Source organism: Taeniopygia guttata, chromosome 10 (genome assembly GCF_048771995.1).
Source record: "Taeniopygia guttata chromosome 10, bTaeGut7.mat, whole genome shotgun sequence".
Taxonomy (NCBI): Eukaryota; Metazoa; Chordata; class Aves; order Passeriformes; family Estrildidae; genus Taeniopygia; species Taeniopygia guttata.
Window position 1 is genome coordinate 6622643 of NC_133035.1, and position 17268 is coordinate 6639910.

The 17268-nt window shown below is 38.8% G+C and overlaps 1 protein-coding gene across 3 annotated transcripts in view; it reads left to right on the forward strand.

The window, feature by feature from the left end:
- THSD4 (thrombospondin type 1 domain containing 4) overlaps positions 1-9688 on the forward strand; it is a 236772-nt gene extending 227084 nt beyond the window's left edge. For all 3 annotated transcript variants that reach the window (XM_030281191.4, XM_072934125.1, XM_030281192.4), the window contains 3 exons: positions 857-1036; positions 2923-3067; positions 3896-9688. In XM_030281191.4, the coding sequence (XP_030137051.4) occupies positions 857-1036; positions 2923-3067; positions 3896-4038 (468 nt within the window). In that variant the 3' untranslated portion in view covers positions 4039-9688. The remainder of the gene's footprint in view (positions 1-856; positions 1037-2922; positions 3068-3895) is intronic.
- The last annotated feature ends 7580 nt before the right edge of the window (positions 9689-17268 follow it).

The following is a 17268-nucleotide window of genomic DNA, read 5'->3' on the forward strand; positions in this document are numbered from 1 at the left end:
TAGGGCAGAGCAGGAGGGAGCACTGAGGGCTGGCCTTCCTCTGCCAGAGCTGAGGTTGGGTGTTCAGATGGTGCCTTTAGGAGGAACCATTGAATGAGATGTTTTGCGTTAAAGAACGTGAAATTGTTGTACTTCTTAAGGTTCTTCATTCAGCTCAAGAGTTTTGTGGGAATCTGGTAAAGAGATTGTAAATTCTACCAAAAATATAAAGAAGATCTCCAGTGTTAGGAACATTTCATTAGTTTAGGCTGGAAAAACCTTCTGGAAATCATAGTCCTTTATACAACCTAGAGACCAATATATTGCTGTAATCATCTTCTGAAAACCTTTATACAAGTGCCAGAAACAGTATTGTGTGTGTACTTAACCTTTAAATGGGCAGTAGGAATCCATGTGAGTAAAATTCACTTTTCAGAACTGGAACCAACACTACATCACATAGATACCTGAAAGCATGAAAATAACACCCTGGCAGATTAAGGAATTTTCTAAAAACAGCACAGAATGTGAGGCTTTGTAAAGCTACAAAACTGTGCTCTAACCTTATAACCCTTCGAAGTTCAGACGATCCTGCTTCAGCAAGAAACAGTAACACTGTGTATGGAGAAAGTGAATTATGCTTCTCTGTTGATTGGAAAAATAAATACCAGTTTCTTTTTGTAGCTGCAGGTAAAACTACACTTTGAGATTTTTCCAGAAGTACACTTAGAGTCATATGTCTTCTTCATGAAGATAATTAGAAATATGTTTTGAGTCCATGGTAGCATGTGATGTGGAGAAACATTACTTTGTAAACAAGTTGAAGGACATGAAAAGAGTAACAGATTTTCCCACTTTGTTTTGTTCCCTGATACAGTGTTCTACTGAATGTGGTAGTGGAACTCAGCAGAGAGAAGTAATTTGTGTTAGGAAAACTGAAGGTAATTTTGATGTTTTGAACCCCTATGAATGTTCGTATTTGGAAAAACCTCCCAGCCAGCAGTCCTGCTACCTCAAACCATGTGGATCTAAGTGGTTTCATACAGAATGGAGCACAGTAAGTCTATCATATTTTCCTGTATCTGTACTTTGTTTGATACATATTTTTCTGTTTCTGTTGAAAGAAAACACCATTTGCATACAACCACCCATCCTGAAATTGATTTAACTTTGCACGGGAGTGATAATAAAAAGAAAGCATACTCTTTGCCTGGTGGAACATAGAAAATTCAGGAAGTATCTTAACCAGAAAGAGACACTACACAGTCGTCTTTGTATCATTGATGTCTTCTTCATAGAATCTTCCTGGTTTCTAAAGTTAGTTTGGCCCTTACAGTGAGACAGTGTGGTGCACTTAGAAGTTCCTTTCAGATCTCTAGTTTCATTAAAGTTAAGGAGCATTTAATAAAGAATGAGGGATGCATTAATTTCTTAGAGTCAGTTTTACCATAATATTTTACTGTAAACTCTTCACTGTAATACTTAGAATTTCACTGAGAGAAAATGTGTTGTATGACTTCGTGTATCTTCAGTTTCCCCTGGAAGTGGACCAGCTACATTCACCACTGTGCCACGAAACACTTCAATTACATCTGTCTTTTTATAATTTCTTATATCTGACATAGATTATTTGTTTTCTACAAAAAATGTCAACATTATTGTCTTAAATGAAAATCAGAAAGTCCGTTGTCCTCTTAGAATGAGATGACACCGTATCGAATGCATTGGACCCTTAGTAGGTCAGGTTGCCAGTGGCAGCTCTGCAATGTGGATGCAGCTCAGAGTGGTTTGTGTGAAGTGTGATGTGAGTCTTGGTTCCATTCTAAGTGCTTAAGATCTCTGCAGACCTGAAGTCCTTATGGCTGGATGTGGATGTGGAATAATTACAGTGTTCTATACAGGCATGTAACAGGAGTAACTCTAGAAAAAAACATGTTCTATTACTGTTACATATGGCTGCCCTTTCAAATGTAGGTAAGGGTTGTGCTTAAAGATGAAAAAGCAGTTAAAAAATATAATATTGAGACTACTTCAATTAGGTTTTTACAATATGTGATTTTATTATCATTGTAAGTTGTTTATGCAATGTTAGGAAAATAAGTAATTATGCCCAAAAAAGTGAGAAAGAAAACATTCTTACTAGTTTTGGGCTATTAAGGTTTTAATCATAAATAACTCAGGTTTAATTAAGTTTTTGAGCATTAGGTCAAACTGGACAGTGAGCCAAATCTCAAAGACCTCACTCAGGCAAAATCCTTGGCCAATGGGGATTTGCTTCAGTATGGCCAGAAATGTGTAATAATTGGCTTTAAAAGTACCATAACAAGCAAGTACAAAAGTCTCTGCTTCATAACAGACCCTGAAGGAGAACAGAAATATTTCCCTTAGAAATTCAAAGAAACATAAAATGCTTAGTAAAATCATTGTGTTGCAAGAAGTGAAAAATAATTGAGAGCAAGACAAAAAAAAGGTTATTAAAATTATTCTTGCTTATATATAAACGGCAAAAGGGGCGGTGGAGGGCAGGGCAGTCAAGTAATAAAGTTCAGTGCAGTTAAGTTCTTAAAGCAGGAAATGTGAACACTATGGAAAAAGTAGATTTGGGAGATACATCTAAATTAGCAGAGAACAACCAGACTAATTAAAGAAGCAGATGCTAAGTAATAAATTCCAAAAGGGAACTGTTCTAGCTTGATTTCAGTTGCACAGCATCCACTATGTTCATTTGTCCTCTTGTTGCTCCTGTGGTCAAAAATGTTTGGGAATCTTGAAGAAAATTTTACCTGTATAATAAGGGCTTCCTAGGTAGAAAATGAAAGCTAGTAGGGTGAAGTTGATAAAAGGCCGCAGTGATCCCTGGGTATGGCATCAGGGTTCCCTTGTTTTCTTTCTGTAATTACACATCTCCTATGGCATTCATGAACTTCACCTTCATTGTTTCAGTGTTCCAAGTCCTGTGAAGGAGGATTTCGGGTTCGGGAGGTGCGGTGTCTGTCGGATGACATGGCAGCCAGTACTCAGTGTGATCCACAGCTCAAACCTGAAGAGAAGGAACCATGTAATACACAGGATTGTGTCCCTGAAATAGGTAAGGCAGAGGAAACTTCTGTTTTAACTGTGGAACTCCATCTAGTGGAGAAGTTATTTTACAGTCTTGCAGAGGCTTTAATAGTGTATTTTCTTTATTGAGTTCAGGGTTTTATTTTTTACACAAAATACAGCTCTTTTCTGTGATTTAAAAGTAGGTTTCCAATAAAAATGTTTCCTTGTAATGTGTAAGAAACTGGCTTATTCTTGAAGTTGCTGAGAATGTGAGTGATCTGCTTCTGTGAAAATGGGACATACAGGGAGTTTTTCTGCAGCCTCCTTGCATTCTCCGAGGTTTCTCTTGGAAGAGTATTTAAAACAAAAAAATGGATCATTATATACTCTATTTGGAAACAGGTTCTATAAGAACCAACAAAATTAAACTAAGGTATTAAGTGCAATGAAGCAATTCACTTTTCTTTTGTATATAGTAAATACAGGGATGCACTTAATTTGCATTGGAATTAGTCATTCATCTCATACAGATTTGATTTTTATAGTAATGAGGATGGCTAGGAAGAGAAAGATGCAAGAATTCAGAGACAATTTTAACTCTGAATGGTCTCCAACAACTTTCAGTTGAGAATTAGTCAACATACTTTAAGATAACAACATTAAAACCCGGGGAGATGGAAATAGCTACATTTCTTACATGCTTTATGTATCTTTATATGAAATCCTAAATAATCTAACTTATTTGCTTAGATAACATGTTTTAAACTGAAAATGAATGTTTAAATACAGGTCCAAGGAGTTTTACATGGTAAAAGGAAGTGAACTGATTATTTGTTGCTTCTTTAGTTTCTTCTCTCTTCCTGTCTCTCCACAGATGAGAACTGCAAGGATAAGTACTACAACTGCAACGTGGTGGTTCAGGCCCGGCTCTGTGTGTACACCTATTACAAAACCGCCTGCTGTGCCTCCTGCAGCCGCGTGGCAAACAGACAGCCCGGCTTCCTGGGGCGCAGATAACGCCTCCTGCTCTGCTCACAGCAGCAGGGGCACTCTTCACACGGAGCTTGGGCACTGCTGCTTGGACTGCAGCAGCTGTAGCTTCTTAGAGATGGGGTTTCTATTGCTGAGTGCATCAAGGCTATGGTTAAATCTCATGCCCTTTCAGTTACAATTATTGTGCAGTTATCTCTTCTAGGATGTTTGTTGTAAAATCATGATTTTTTAAAAGCATTCATTTTTAATGATACTATTATTTGCACCTGCTCATCAGATACCTATTTAAGGAACATGCTGGCCTTAAGATTGTGAAATTAATGAAAACTAAAATCAATTGCAGGCAATTACTGGAGATAATTGACCAGTATGGATGCAGCTGCTCCATTATTTTCTGAGTGCTTACTTTTACTTGGTGTTTTGGACTGCCTTAAGTTAGAGGGCTAAATCAATGAAACATGCATGAGAAAAATGACTTCCCAAAGAACAAAACCCTTGAAAAGCATTTATCATCAGTTTCCTAGCACTCTAACATATATTTTTAACTTCTTCAGTCCATTCATAATAAATCAGAGTCACTGTTAAGCTCTCTCAGTTGTCATTTTAACTGATGCCCTGTCCTTAGGCAGCAAATACATACACACTTGACTGCCAGAAGGTGCCTTTATATTTAGTTAATAAACTCGTAAAGATATGCTTTCATAATTTTGTATGGAATTTAAAATACATTCCCTACCAGAGTGACACTAGTGTCTAGCTCTTTAAGTCTTTAACAGCTGCAGCTGTCAGTGAGACAGGTTAAGCAGAAGAGTCAAGGGCCTTTGCTGGTATAAAAAGTGATGGTTTCCATTGGTGAGGTCTCTTTCCTGTAGGGGACTTATTTCAGAACTGGGATCTTGCCTAATTCTTGTCTCTGCACTATTGTTTAACAACTCCAAACCAAAGTACTTTGTTCAGACCTAGTCTGGATATGTCACCAGTTTCTGAAAGAACCACCAAAGGAGAGAGGCCTGTGTGCCTCATAGCAGTCTGTTACTCCTGGTATCAGGCAGCAGTATGAGTCTAGTAGCTGAGTATCTGTGCAAAGAGGATCTTAGCTATTGGCATTCTTCAGGACTTGATCACTTATTACAACATACTTGTCTTTCTTTGCTCAGTGTTTCATTGCACAGATCTATTCATACCACTCATCTTCTATAATTTAATAATGGCTGCAGACTTAGAGCGGAATTCTGCAATTACTGTACTAAGCCTTGAGACTTGCTAAAGGCAAATAGTATACTATGCAGTGCAGATGAGCTTTTGAATTATCTGCATGTTCTCTAGCCTTTTTTTGAGAGGTCTTTCAAATGTGTAAATAAGGCTGAGGGGAAAAAAATAAACACCTCTGTTTATTCAGCTGTTTATTACAGCATACTGCTTGTACATTTGTGATGCCCATCTATGCATCTGTTCCTAAAGTGCCTGATGTCTGAGTTGCAAAGCAGCTGTAATAATCTATGTTCAGTCAATCCCAGAGGTGTGGTTAAGGTATCCTGCCACTGATGCAGAGCCATGTTTGAGCCTCATTGTGTATCCTTTTCTTCTTGCTGCTTTGGTGGAGAGGAATGCTGGGAGGCGAAGGTTGCTGGGTGTGAAACCAGTCACATCAGCTTATGTGCTGGGAGCCACAGGAAGGTGGAATTCCTGTAGTCTAAAAGCTGCCTTGCTTTGAGATTAACTTCTGAATGTTTTGATTCGGTCACTCTTGAAAAATATATTTTGGACATGATAAACTACTACTGTTTGGCTACATTAAATGAAGAAGTGTTTCCCCTAAAATTTGGAGGTACTATAAATAGTGACTATAAATTGTTGTATGTCAGCCAAAAATGTCATTGGCTGTTTCTGTACACTTTGACTTGGGCTTTTTCACTGTAAATAATAGACATAAAGTTGTTAGAAACAGAAACTCTAATTAGGAAACTTCAAGTTCATGAATCTTTCACAGTCCACCTGTTTCCTTGTATTACAAGATTTCTCCACAGAGATAACTTACAGATTTTTTTATCATATTATGTTCCTTAGATTCTTGACCAAAGAATGATATGGATAAAGTGCAGGGTAAACAGCTCTGGAATCCAATACTTCTGAATACAGATTTTCATCTGTGTATCTCTCATCTGTGTATTTCAGCAAATCTTGATACACATTATAAAATTTTTGTTGTTATCTTTCATCCCAAGGAAGTGTTTCCTGTCAGCTTGAGGGAAATACCTGTTCCATAAAAAAGGCTTCCTGAAATCCCCAAGGCAAATGAGATGCAGAGAGAATCTGGTTTGCAGTCATAGAACAAATTCTTCTTACACATGCTTTGGCTGTGAGACTGTCAGTGACTCAGCACATAGATAGATCCCCCTATTTTATAAAATTTGTTATTTTGCTCTGAAATATATGGCCATGTGCTTGTTTTACAAAGAGGATCATTTTGTAGGCTCTGTTAAGCTGCCACTAATGTAGACAATGTTTGTGAGAGCTATCAAGGAATATATACATACACATAGCAGTATAACCCTGTATTACATCTAAAGTATGCAGCTTTGTGAATTGAATGTAGTGAGCTATGGTTATACAAATTTTACTTTATTTTTAAGTAAAGAGATATATTTTTCAGATGTACCAGATTAAAAAAAACCAACAGTTTTACCTAATTAAATATCTAATGGTAAGTAAATATTAATAGTAAGAAAAGTACCAGAATGCTGCTGAACCTAATCATTTATCATCTCTTCTCATGTTGTCAGCATTATTAAAATAGTTGTTCCTGCAACATGAACGAATGAGCCCTTTTCATCAGCACTTTGATATACTAATATTGTCTGCACAAGTGCTGTGCTAAGATTTCACCATCTCACAAAGCAAGACTTTGTGCCTATAGCAAGTGTTTGTTCTAATAGAGCAGTGCCCCAACTTAGGATGATGCCTGCAGGGGATCTGACTTTATTTTCAAGTCAAAGGTGGCCTTAATGAATGTGGTAGACACAGAGCAGATGTGAAACCAGTATAAGTAAGTAATTATGCGTATTATCAATTGCAAATATCAATTATGCACACTTCTGATTTTTAATGTTTGAATTTCTTTTTCTGACATTTTAACATTTTCTGACAGTCCAAAAAATGCAGAATGGTGGAAAAAAAATGCTTCCTTGCCTTGAAGATACTTTATGCAATCCAGGAAGTCCAGAGTAAGTTAGATACTTATTGAAAGAGTCCAGCTGGGGTAAAATCTGCATACAACCTCATGTCTTATAGACATGCAGCTGGCCAAAATCAGCTTCATCCAGAGCAGGCTCTGTGTCTCAAAGCACTTTCCATTTGGAATGGAGGATTCCTAGTGCAGTTGTTTATCACCTTACCAAGGGCTTGTCAGGGTTTACTAGCTCCTGTGCAATGTCATCTTCAAACATATGTAGGTAGAATACCTGTGTATTCTAAATTTGAGAACTGAATTCATGGAGTCCTCCCTTCCTCTCCCAGAAGATGGTGTGAAAGCCTGCGGGTTGCTCCTCTGGGAATGACCTGTGGATGTGTCTGCCTTGGCCAGCAGTGAGACAGTCGGTGTTTGCTTTGGTGGCTGTGACCTTCAGCCCCCAGGGCTCTGAATAGGGAAGGGCTTTTTAGGAAGCAGGGCAGTGCTGGGGTGCAGCACAGGAGACCTGGGTGTGCTGCAGGCCCCAGCCTTGAAGCTCACCCTGGATGGCCACAGGCTCACTGCAGGACCACCTCAGAATCCCTGCACAGGCAACTGCTGTCTTCCTCATTACACACATAAACTTCCTGCTTTTCCCAGTACTTCACAAATGGAGAACTTTGTCTATGAATAAAGCAGTGTTTAATGTTGTTGCTTAGATCCCAATGTTGTGGCAATATGGTGCAGTCTTGTATCAGCCATGCAGTCTATAGTCCTGGACAGTGCCAGTGGTCATCACTGAGGGAGGAAGGAGGGAGGTGCTCAAACAAACAGCCTTCGGCTCATACAGGAAGCTTGGCCTCCTCTCTTCATAACATGTACCACTGTAAGTAGTAAAATGTGCCTTTTAGGGCTTTGTTTTTCCCCATCCTCATCCTGACCTATCTCCCTTTTACACCACCACCAATGCTTCTCCTCTCCTTCTTATCTCACTTTTATCCCTGTTTAATCTGTGTTAGAAATAAGCCCAGCTGTTAAGAGAGCTGTATTTTTGCCAGCCCCTGGATTTTTGTGTCTGTGCATATCCGTGTTGGCTAGTTTAAAATGCACAGTAGTAAAGGGCATACTGAATTAATTCCTGAGCACTGAACCTGTGGTTGCACAGCTGTTGAAGTCTGTGGTGGCCCTTTATTCTCATATGTAACATCGATTGCACAGAAATAGTTATGGTCCTCACCAAGGAAAAGCTGTGTGTTTACCTGGTTTTCTTGAAACTTAGTGTCTCTGACTTCTTGGGAACTGTTCTGTGTATTGGGCAGATAATTCATTGCATGCCTGTAATTGGAACAAAAACCATGAAATTTTGAACATGAAAGTAAACTTAATTTATTGCTATACTTACAGAATGTTTGTGGGAGATGAAATTAGGCATTGTTTAGAAAACAATAAAATAATTATTTCTATATCAGAAATGAAAAATCATCCACTCAACATTTTCAATAAATTTTAAAGCAAACTTGTAATCATTATAATGTTTCACTGTGGGCAAAATTCACTGGGGAAAGGGAGAAAATTTCATTTAAGAGAAATCATAGCAGACCTGAATTTGGTTCTTCTCACCTTTTAATAACCAGAAGTTCAGAGGAGCAAGAGTCCCCAGTTTTCTATTTCCCCCATACTATAATTTGGTACAGATAAGTACCATTATACCTGGAGAGGAGGGGAGCTTCATTCTGGTGAATCATTGACCTTGCAGCACGTCCTTGCTGCTGTTTTTCCTGTTTTTCCTCACTGTGTTTGGGTCTCTTGAGACCAGTGGCCTTGCCAGGGGTTGGGTACATACGAGCTTGTGAAGTCCCATCATAGTCACTCAGGATCTACAGAGAGGATCAGGAAGGACGGGAGACAAAATAAACCCTTTTATATTATGTATAAAATTGTCTATTTGACCCTCATATTTGATTTTGGCAGAAGGATATACTTTATTATAACTTATTTTGTTGTTATTTGTAAATACAAGATGTCTATGGGAAATATGTAATTCTGAGCTGTGTCTATGGAACAAGCCACTGCACCAAAATATTTCAAATATTTAGAATAGGCAGATTTTTATTAAAAGGGACCTAATATGTATTTATTTACATATACCATTCACATTTTGTCCAGCTTTTTCATTATACTAACCCATCTTTTTAGGGAATTTTATAGCACAGGTATTACATATATATTTTTGTATATATGTCATACTGTAAATCCATAATATAATTTTCTAAACTTTCTGATTAGCCAGTTCCTTGAGTGAATTAAAGGGGGAGAGCATAAGCAAATTGATTTCTGACTCGTTCAGGAATATATATCCGTGGCAATGTACCTGAACCAGAACTGTACAGCATCATTTTCATATTGTATACATTTTCTCCTTGATGAAAAAATGTTAACTATTTTTGTTTATGACTAATTTATTTTTTATTATTGTGGAAAATAAAGTAACTCAAGATGAATTTATGTGACATGTTTGGGGTTTTTTTTTGTTTGATCTGCACCCGAGGAGCGGCCGGGGGCCGGCGGTGCGCGCTCGGCCGCCGCCAGGGGGCGCCCTCACCTTCCCGCCCGCCGCCAGGGGGCGCCCTCGCCTTCCCGCCCGCCGCCAGGGGGCGCCCTCGCCTTCCCGCCCGCCGGGCGCTGAGGGGACGGGACTGAGGCGGGCCGGGCCGGCTGCGGGGTGGCCTCGCTGTGTCTCACGGTGTCCCCGCGGTGTCCTCGCTGGATCCTCACGATGTCCCCTCACGATGTCCCCTCGTTCGGGAGCAGATCAGTGAACGCAGGGCTGGCCCGGGCCGCATTCTGGGGCACCGCGTGTGGGGAAACAGCGTCAGAGGCACTGCGTGTGGGGAACCAGCGCCTGTGTCCTCAGAGGTTTTAAGTGTTTAAGGCCTGGGGGGGAGGGAAGGGGGGGGGGGTTGCTTGGGGTTTTTTTTGTTTGGTTTTTGGTTTGTTTTGGTTTTTAAAGTTGAATCTGAGGTATTAAGCTCTAAAATTATAGTAATATACAATAATAAATGTCTTGTTCTTCCCCCAGCTGTTCTTTACGTTTAAAATAAAGTTTAAATGTAAAATTAGGAGCCCTGTAGCAGCTGTAGTACTTCTCTGTGGTGATTTGTCCAAGCCCTCCAGCCTGAGGATCCTGAGGAGTCCACTTCACCGGATGATGCTGGTTTCATTCCCTGTTCTCTGTGATACCTGCAAAGAGCGGACTTCTAAGGTAAATACAGAGGCAAAGTACAAGAGTTGTGTGCAACCCTGCACTGAGCAGCTGCAGTTATTGAGTGCAAATGCTTGTCTTTAATGCCTGTCTCCATACCCTATTTCCATGTTAAGCTTTAATTTGTTCATTCAGAATACTCTTACACAAACCGTTTTACATAGTTATTGCTAGCCAGTCTTAAAATGAAATAGAAACTACTACAGAGATTTTATTAATAAGGTAAAATTCAAATAATTGCTATTAAATTAACCCAAGACCTTGATTTTGGTTCTCCACTGATGCAAGTTCCAGTGAAGAACAAATATAGAAAAGGCAATCCTGGCATCCTGTCCTGTTTTTTGATGTAGCTAGTCTGACCTGTTCATTGATTAAGAATTAGCTGCTGCCTTCAATCTGGTTGGCCTTGGTGGGGATTTTTTGAGGTATGTAAACAGAGTGAATGTAGTATACAGCTTTCCACAGAAAAGTGTGAAGCTCCTGACAGTCTGGGTAAGGCTGGAAGTCATCCAGAGAGACCATCTACTTCAACCTCTCTGCTTATAGCAGTGTCACCTACAGCAAATTGCCCAGATCTGTGTCCAGTCACATTTTCACTGTCATCCAAAGGATGGAATTTCCTGTTTGTTGTTCAGTTTGTGCCCTTTGCTCTTTGTAGTCATGTCACTGCACATCCCTGAGAGGCACCTGGCTCCATTGTCTTCATTCCTTTGCATCAGGTCTTCAGAAAGTTGAAGTGCTCCATAGTCTCTTTCTCTGAACTATGAAGACTGTTATTGCTGGCATGTTGTGTTACTGTGTTGTCTTCAGCCAGGAAGAAGTCAGGTAGACTTTCCTTTTAGACTTCTTCTACTTCAGGAAGAAGTCGGTCAGAGTTCTACCATTGAAATGCCTGAGAAGATATTACATCCAATCTTGGGATCCAAAGCAGAGCTTTTAGTATTGAGTTGAAGCAATTATTGAGTGGGCAAAAGGAAATTAATGCATATAAATGTCTGGCACAATTTTGGGCACATCAGATTATTTTTTGTATTTCCTTTGTTACTCTGGGCTGTTTTATTTTGTTTATTCTCTGTTATTCATTTTTGCTTGGGGTGTTTTTGAAGGAAAAGTGAATATTTGAAGAAGAAAACTCCATCTTTCAAAGAGGAAAAATCCAATAGGGTAGATCAGGAACCAAAGGTAAATTTGCTCTAATATTAAAGTAACTTTCATACTTCGTTCCTATTTATTCATTGTATAATTTTGAGTAAGTCATAGGAAGCTACATATTTAAAGTGCACATAATATGAAATTAATGTAATGCATCTGTACTGAAATTGGAATTATTAGGACATATGCATACAAATCAAAGAAGCATACCAGTAATTGTGAAGAAAATCACATTGTGTGCTTTCAATGTAATTGGTGTCCAGCAGCTGTAAAACCGTGAGTTGAGGCTGTACCAGACCAGCTGTGCCGGGGTTTGACCCCAGGCAGCAGCAGCTGAGCCCCGCACAGCCGCTCGCTCCGGCGCTGGGGGCGCACTCAGAACTGAGTGAAAGTCGGAAACCGCGGGCTGACATAAAGGCAGTTCAGTAGGTAAAGCAAAAGCCACATGCACAAGCAAAGCAAGGAATTCATTCACTCGCCCCTTCCTACGGGCAGGGAAGTGTTCAGCCATCCTCAGGGCTGTGTCCTCTGCCAGCTGCTTGTGCCCCCCCAGCCTCCTTGCTGGCAGGGTCGTGTGAGGAGCAGAAAAGGCCTTGGCTCTGCTTAAGCACTGCTTAGTAGTGATGGAAACATCCCTGTGTCATCCATACTGTTTCCAGCATAAATCCAATACATATTCCCATACCAGCTACTGTGGAGGAAATTAACCCTATCCCAGCCACAGCCAGCACAAACATCTGCTTGGAACATAGGTGATCTTTCTCCAGAGTGGCAGATAAACTGCAATCTGAACATTTTATCAAGGAACTGTAGCTGTGTGAATTATTGTGATAAATGCAAACAATATGTTTCCCAGCGTCCAAATTTTGTTTTCTTGGTATTTATATTAAATTTTTTTAAAAAAATCACTCCAGTCATTAGTGAATGATCCTGTGCAATTGTGTGGATTATAACTACTTCAGTTTTAGTATCTCTGAATCCAGCTCCCGAATCTTAAGTCAAATGACTGAAATAGCAGTAGATAGAAGTGGCATATTGACCTGTTGGAATAGGGAACTCTCTTAGTTTTTTAGTATTTTTGTTTTATATTAAGGCATATGAGCCCTCATTAAGAAGAGGTTCTCATTAAGAAGAGGTTGCTGCTGTTGTCTGTATTGCCCAGACTTTGCAAGAGTGAACATATGCAGGGAATAAAGCTTAATTTTGGGAAATAGGCATATTCAGAGTGAGGGGATGCTCTCAGAAAAGACTTTTGTATTGACTGGGGACCTGGCAGGAATAGGGAAGTAGATAAAATTTATATACAACCTCCCCTTGCTAAGAGCATCCATTTTTTTCTGATTTTAATGAGTTCTGAAAGGAAAACTTGTTCCTTTCTAAAGGACAGTGGTTTAATTGTCATTTACCTAGACTCATATTCCACATCAGGGATATGGGTTTTTTTCTGGTGGGTAGGTTGGTTTTTTTGTTTTGTTTTGTTTTGGGATTTTTTTCATGAATATGTATTTTAAAGTATGTATGTGTAGGAAGTGCATTCCAGTTATGAAAGGTCGGTCCTCTGGCTCTGTCTCTTCTAGAGAACTCTATTCCTTGTTAGGAACAAGCTCTTGTCATGCTGGAATTGAACTTGGATGTCTGGCCTGGGAAGTGTATTGCTTTAAACTACTCTTCCCCACTAATTTGTTCTAGAATCTTGCTTGCATACCTGATTCTTAATTCCTTGCATGCATTTTTTATCTTTTGCAGGCTGTTTTCAGTCCATAGATTAAACAGCAAGATAAATGTAATTCAAAGCTGTTTCACTTAAATAACAGTCCTTCACAAACTGCTAGAATATGCCACCCATTCTTTGGGTGGTAATTTCTGTGGTGTTTGTGCAAAAATACAGATTTCTCTTTTATTGTAAGATTTTTGCAATATCAGAACATTTTCTCATAGTCCCGTTGGTTCCAGATTTGTCACTTTTCCACTGTGATGATGAATGTTTTTAGCAAAAAGGTTGAAGCACTTGACTGTCCACATGAGCAGTGACTGATCAGACCAAGAGTGCTATACAGCTCAGTTGCCACTTCTGCCATTCCTTTTCTGCTGCTGAAAACTGGTAATTTTCCTTTTAAAAGTGCAGAGGGAATGACTGCCTTCCCACGCCCTGCTTCCAGCTGTAAACTTGTAGTTTCGCCACACTAAAACAGTGTCAGCACATTCAGCATCTTTTCAGTGCTGTGATGGAAAGACATTGTATAATCCAGTATGAGGCTTCTTGGATTTATTGATAATAACGCCAGCATAGCTGCACATGATACAGCACTTTCACCTTCCTTTTTATCATTCAGAGTAAGATTGCAATAATATATTTGGAAGTAGTTTTCAGCTAGTATACTTCTTTCAGTCTGGCTCTACAGCTTCATAGTATTCTACAGGAGATGCAAAGTCACTTTTTACCAAAATAGAGCAGTTTTACTTTTCAGTTTAAGCTTATTAATATTTATTAGAAACTAAAATCTGTCACTCATTTGAAAGTGACTTGAAGAATCTCGGTAAGTATTGTCAGTATCTTCATCTAGATAAATTTAGTACCATGGGACCTTTTATTTAAACACCTGTATTTCTGTTACATACCCATCTTTTGTGGCTCAATGTGCTGCACTGTATGAATCTGCACAATAATATTTGAATGTGCTTTGAACTGAATACATCTCAGGCTCTGCCTACTCTCTGGGTGCAACCTTTTTTTCCCTGCAGTTATCACCAGCAGCTGAGAGGCTGGGTAGGAATTACATTCTAAGGCGTAGGTCCTTTCAGTTTCAATCTGTGCTCATGCAGAGCACCTGGATGAGAAGGTCACTTCCCTTGTACTTGATGTAGATGGTTTTAGTCTGAGGCAGAAAGTCTCTTTGAGGTAGTTGAAGCAAAGCTAAGAGAATTCTGAAATAAAATGTGATCCTTTCATTTCCATTTAAGTTAATGGCATTAAGAAAAGCAGTCTTTTCCACAACTGGAATTAAGGTTATTACACAGGACAAGGAATGGAAATTGTGTTTCCAGGTAGGAATTATGTTTCCTCCGCAACTTTCTATTTTGTATTTCTATTAGCATATATTTTGTGGCTTTTCATTAGAAAATATTAGCTGCGGTTGAGATAGAAAGTGCCTCACTTCAGAGACAGTAAATGACAATTTCAGCTAATATCAATGTGAACACTATATTTTGGGTTGTTTTGCTGTGGTTTTTTTTGTAACTAACTTCATCTTGTTTTATTTTTCAACATAAGTCTACATTTACCTATGCTTGAGAAGTAGCTTGAGTTTTCCTTCTACAGTGCCTTTCATTTTTAAAACATTGCACTATGCTTTCCAAAAATTTGGAGTTGGAAACAGATAATATTTTAACAGTGCCTTGCCCATTTCATACCAATGAAACTTGACAAGGAGTTCTGTTGAACCCATGGAAGAGCCTTGTGATAGCACTGTCAAAGGCTGTGGGAGCACTGTCTGCCAGTGCCCTCTCTGTCAGGAATCCAGAGCTGTTTTGTTAGAGGAAGGTTCTAATCAGCGTTATGGGTCAGGCAGCTGATTTCAGTTTCCTCCTAACACAGTAATAATGAGAATATAACACTTTTCTTCCTCATACAAATCTGAAGTACAGAATGTTCTACCAGAGTGGGTAGTAAGTTTATTTATCTGAAGCAGATTTGTAACATTGAGATGTCACCACCCGCCCCAAAAAAATCCAGAAAAAGCCCCTTAATTTACTTTCCTTTTTGTGAGGTATTTATAACAATGTTTTCCTGTTCTGCCTGTACACAACCAGCCTCCCAGCCATTGTGTTACAAGTGGTGAGAATGTTGTTTGACAACTAAATGAAAAGGTACTTTTTGAAGCAGTTCAAGAACAAGAACTTGCTGTGTTATACGTTGCTTTGTGAGAGCTTAACTTGGTTTCCAGACACTGTACAAAGAAAAACTCCTGCCATAAGCCCTGCACACACAGACCCCAGGGAATGCTACTGAAGACTTCAGGGCTGGGTCCTTTCATGCAAGTGTCTTTCCACACAGCAAATGATCCAAAGAGCAACTTCTATAAATAGTGTCATTTCCAGCTGCAGAGATTTCTGTCCTTTTCTGTGGATTCCTTGCCAAACATTTTCTCAGTTGAAGTAGAGATGGTTCTGTAGCCAGCGTGCACTTAAATACCCCTTGGAGAGCTGTATTAGATTTTTGTTGGCTTTTGTTTGAATTTTTAAACTGTCAGATTATTTTAGCAGCATCTCTGGAAAATCATTGCCTCTTGGTGTTACTTGCTCTTTTCCATTGTTGTGACAACATATTAAAACCAGGCTGTGGCTGATACCTCTGTAGCATTTATACCAAGGGTATTGCATTGCCATGCAGCACTTTTCTGAGCAGTGTCTTCTTTACCTTAGAGTACAAAGGGCTGTGGCTCAACAAAACTTTTAGATCAAAGGAGATATAGATTTATTTGCAGATTTCCCAAAGCAAGTTTTGTCACTTCTTGTCTGAAACAACTGTATTGAGAAAATGTTAATTTGTCTATCGGATGGTTTTGAAAGTAAAATATAGTTAATGGTCATAAATCAGAACTGAAAAAAGCTCCATTTAAGGGATTGTGTTTAACAGAATAACTGTGCTGTGACAACTTTCAAGTATTAAGTAGCTGAAATATATATTTATAAATAAGGGATACTAAGATACAGCTGGTTTATCCAGAATCAAGTTTCATCAAGAACTTGATCCTGGCAAATATGTGTCTGTGTGGCCAGGGCATCTTTGCACTTTTGGGGAATATTAGTGTAAGTTTCAATGTTTCCTTCTTCTCATAGGTAATTCCTGGTTATTTCTTAACTGTGATACTGCAATATTGCAAAATCTCTTAATGTTGTGATCATACATAGACTTCTACCAAGACATCTTAAAATTAGAGTTACAAGTTCATGCTTTGGGATGCATAGCATTTTTGCAATTTCACGTAGAACTTTGCTGAGACTACTCTTGAGGGACCTTGGAACTTGTTAGTGCAAGATCTGTTTGCATTGCAGGTGGCTGTGGTAAAACATCAAGAGAAAGTAGTGGGCCCTGTACGTTGTCCAGGAAAAAAAAAAATTCCTTCTTTTTGTTTACAGTGTATATTCTGACATAATTTGAGGCAACTATACAGTTTGGTAATGCAATTCATGACATGTCAGGTACAGCAGATGGATGTGTGCCAGTGTTTTAATGAAATTTTAATTTTTTTTAAAACAAGATTTTTTTTTTCCCAATGTATTCATTAGATTTTAAAAGGCAGCTGCATTTGCTGGCAAGTATCTGAATGAACTCACAATGTTATTCCTAAAGTACTATCTCAAACTAATTACTTATTCATTCCAACATGCTACCTACTGGTGATGAGTTTACAAACTGCTATAAGTTGCAGCTGTGTTACTGTCTAGAAAGTCAAAAGTGTATTGTTGTAGGCTTTCTTTGTAAATGAAGAACAATAATTATAATAAACCTTGACACTGTGAGCTTAATTTGAGAAAAAAAAAAACAAAACACCAAATACCTTTAGGATTTTAAATGAGTAAAATACCTATTGTTCATTGTGTGCCTTGCCAATAAAGGCTTGCAAATTTGATGCAAGTGGTTTAGAATTCATAATAAAAGCTAATTCCT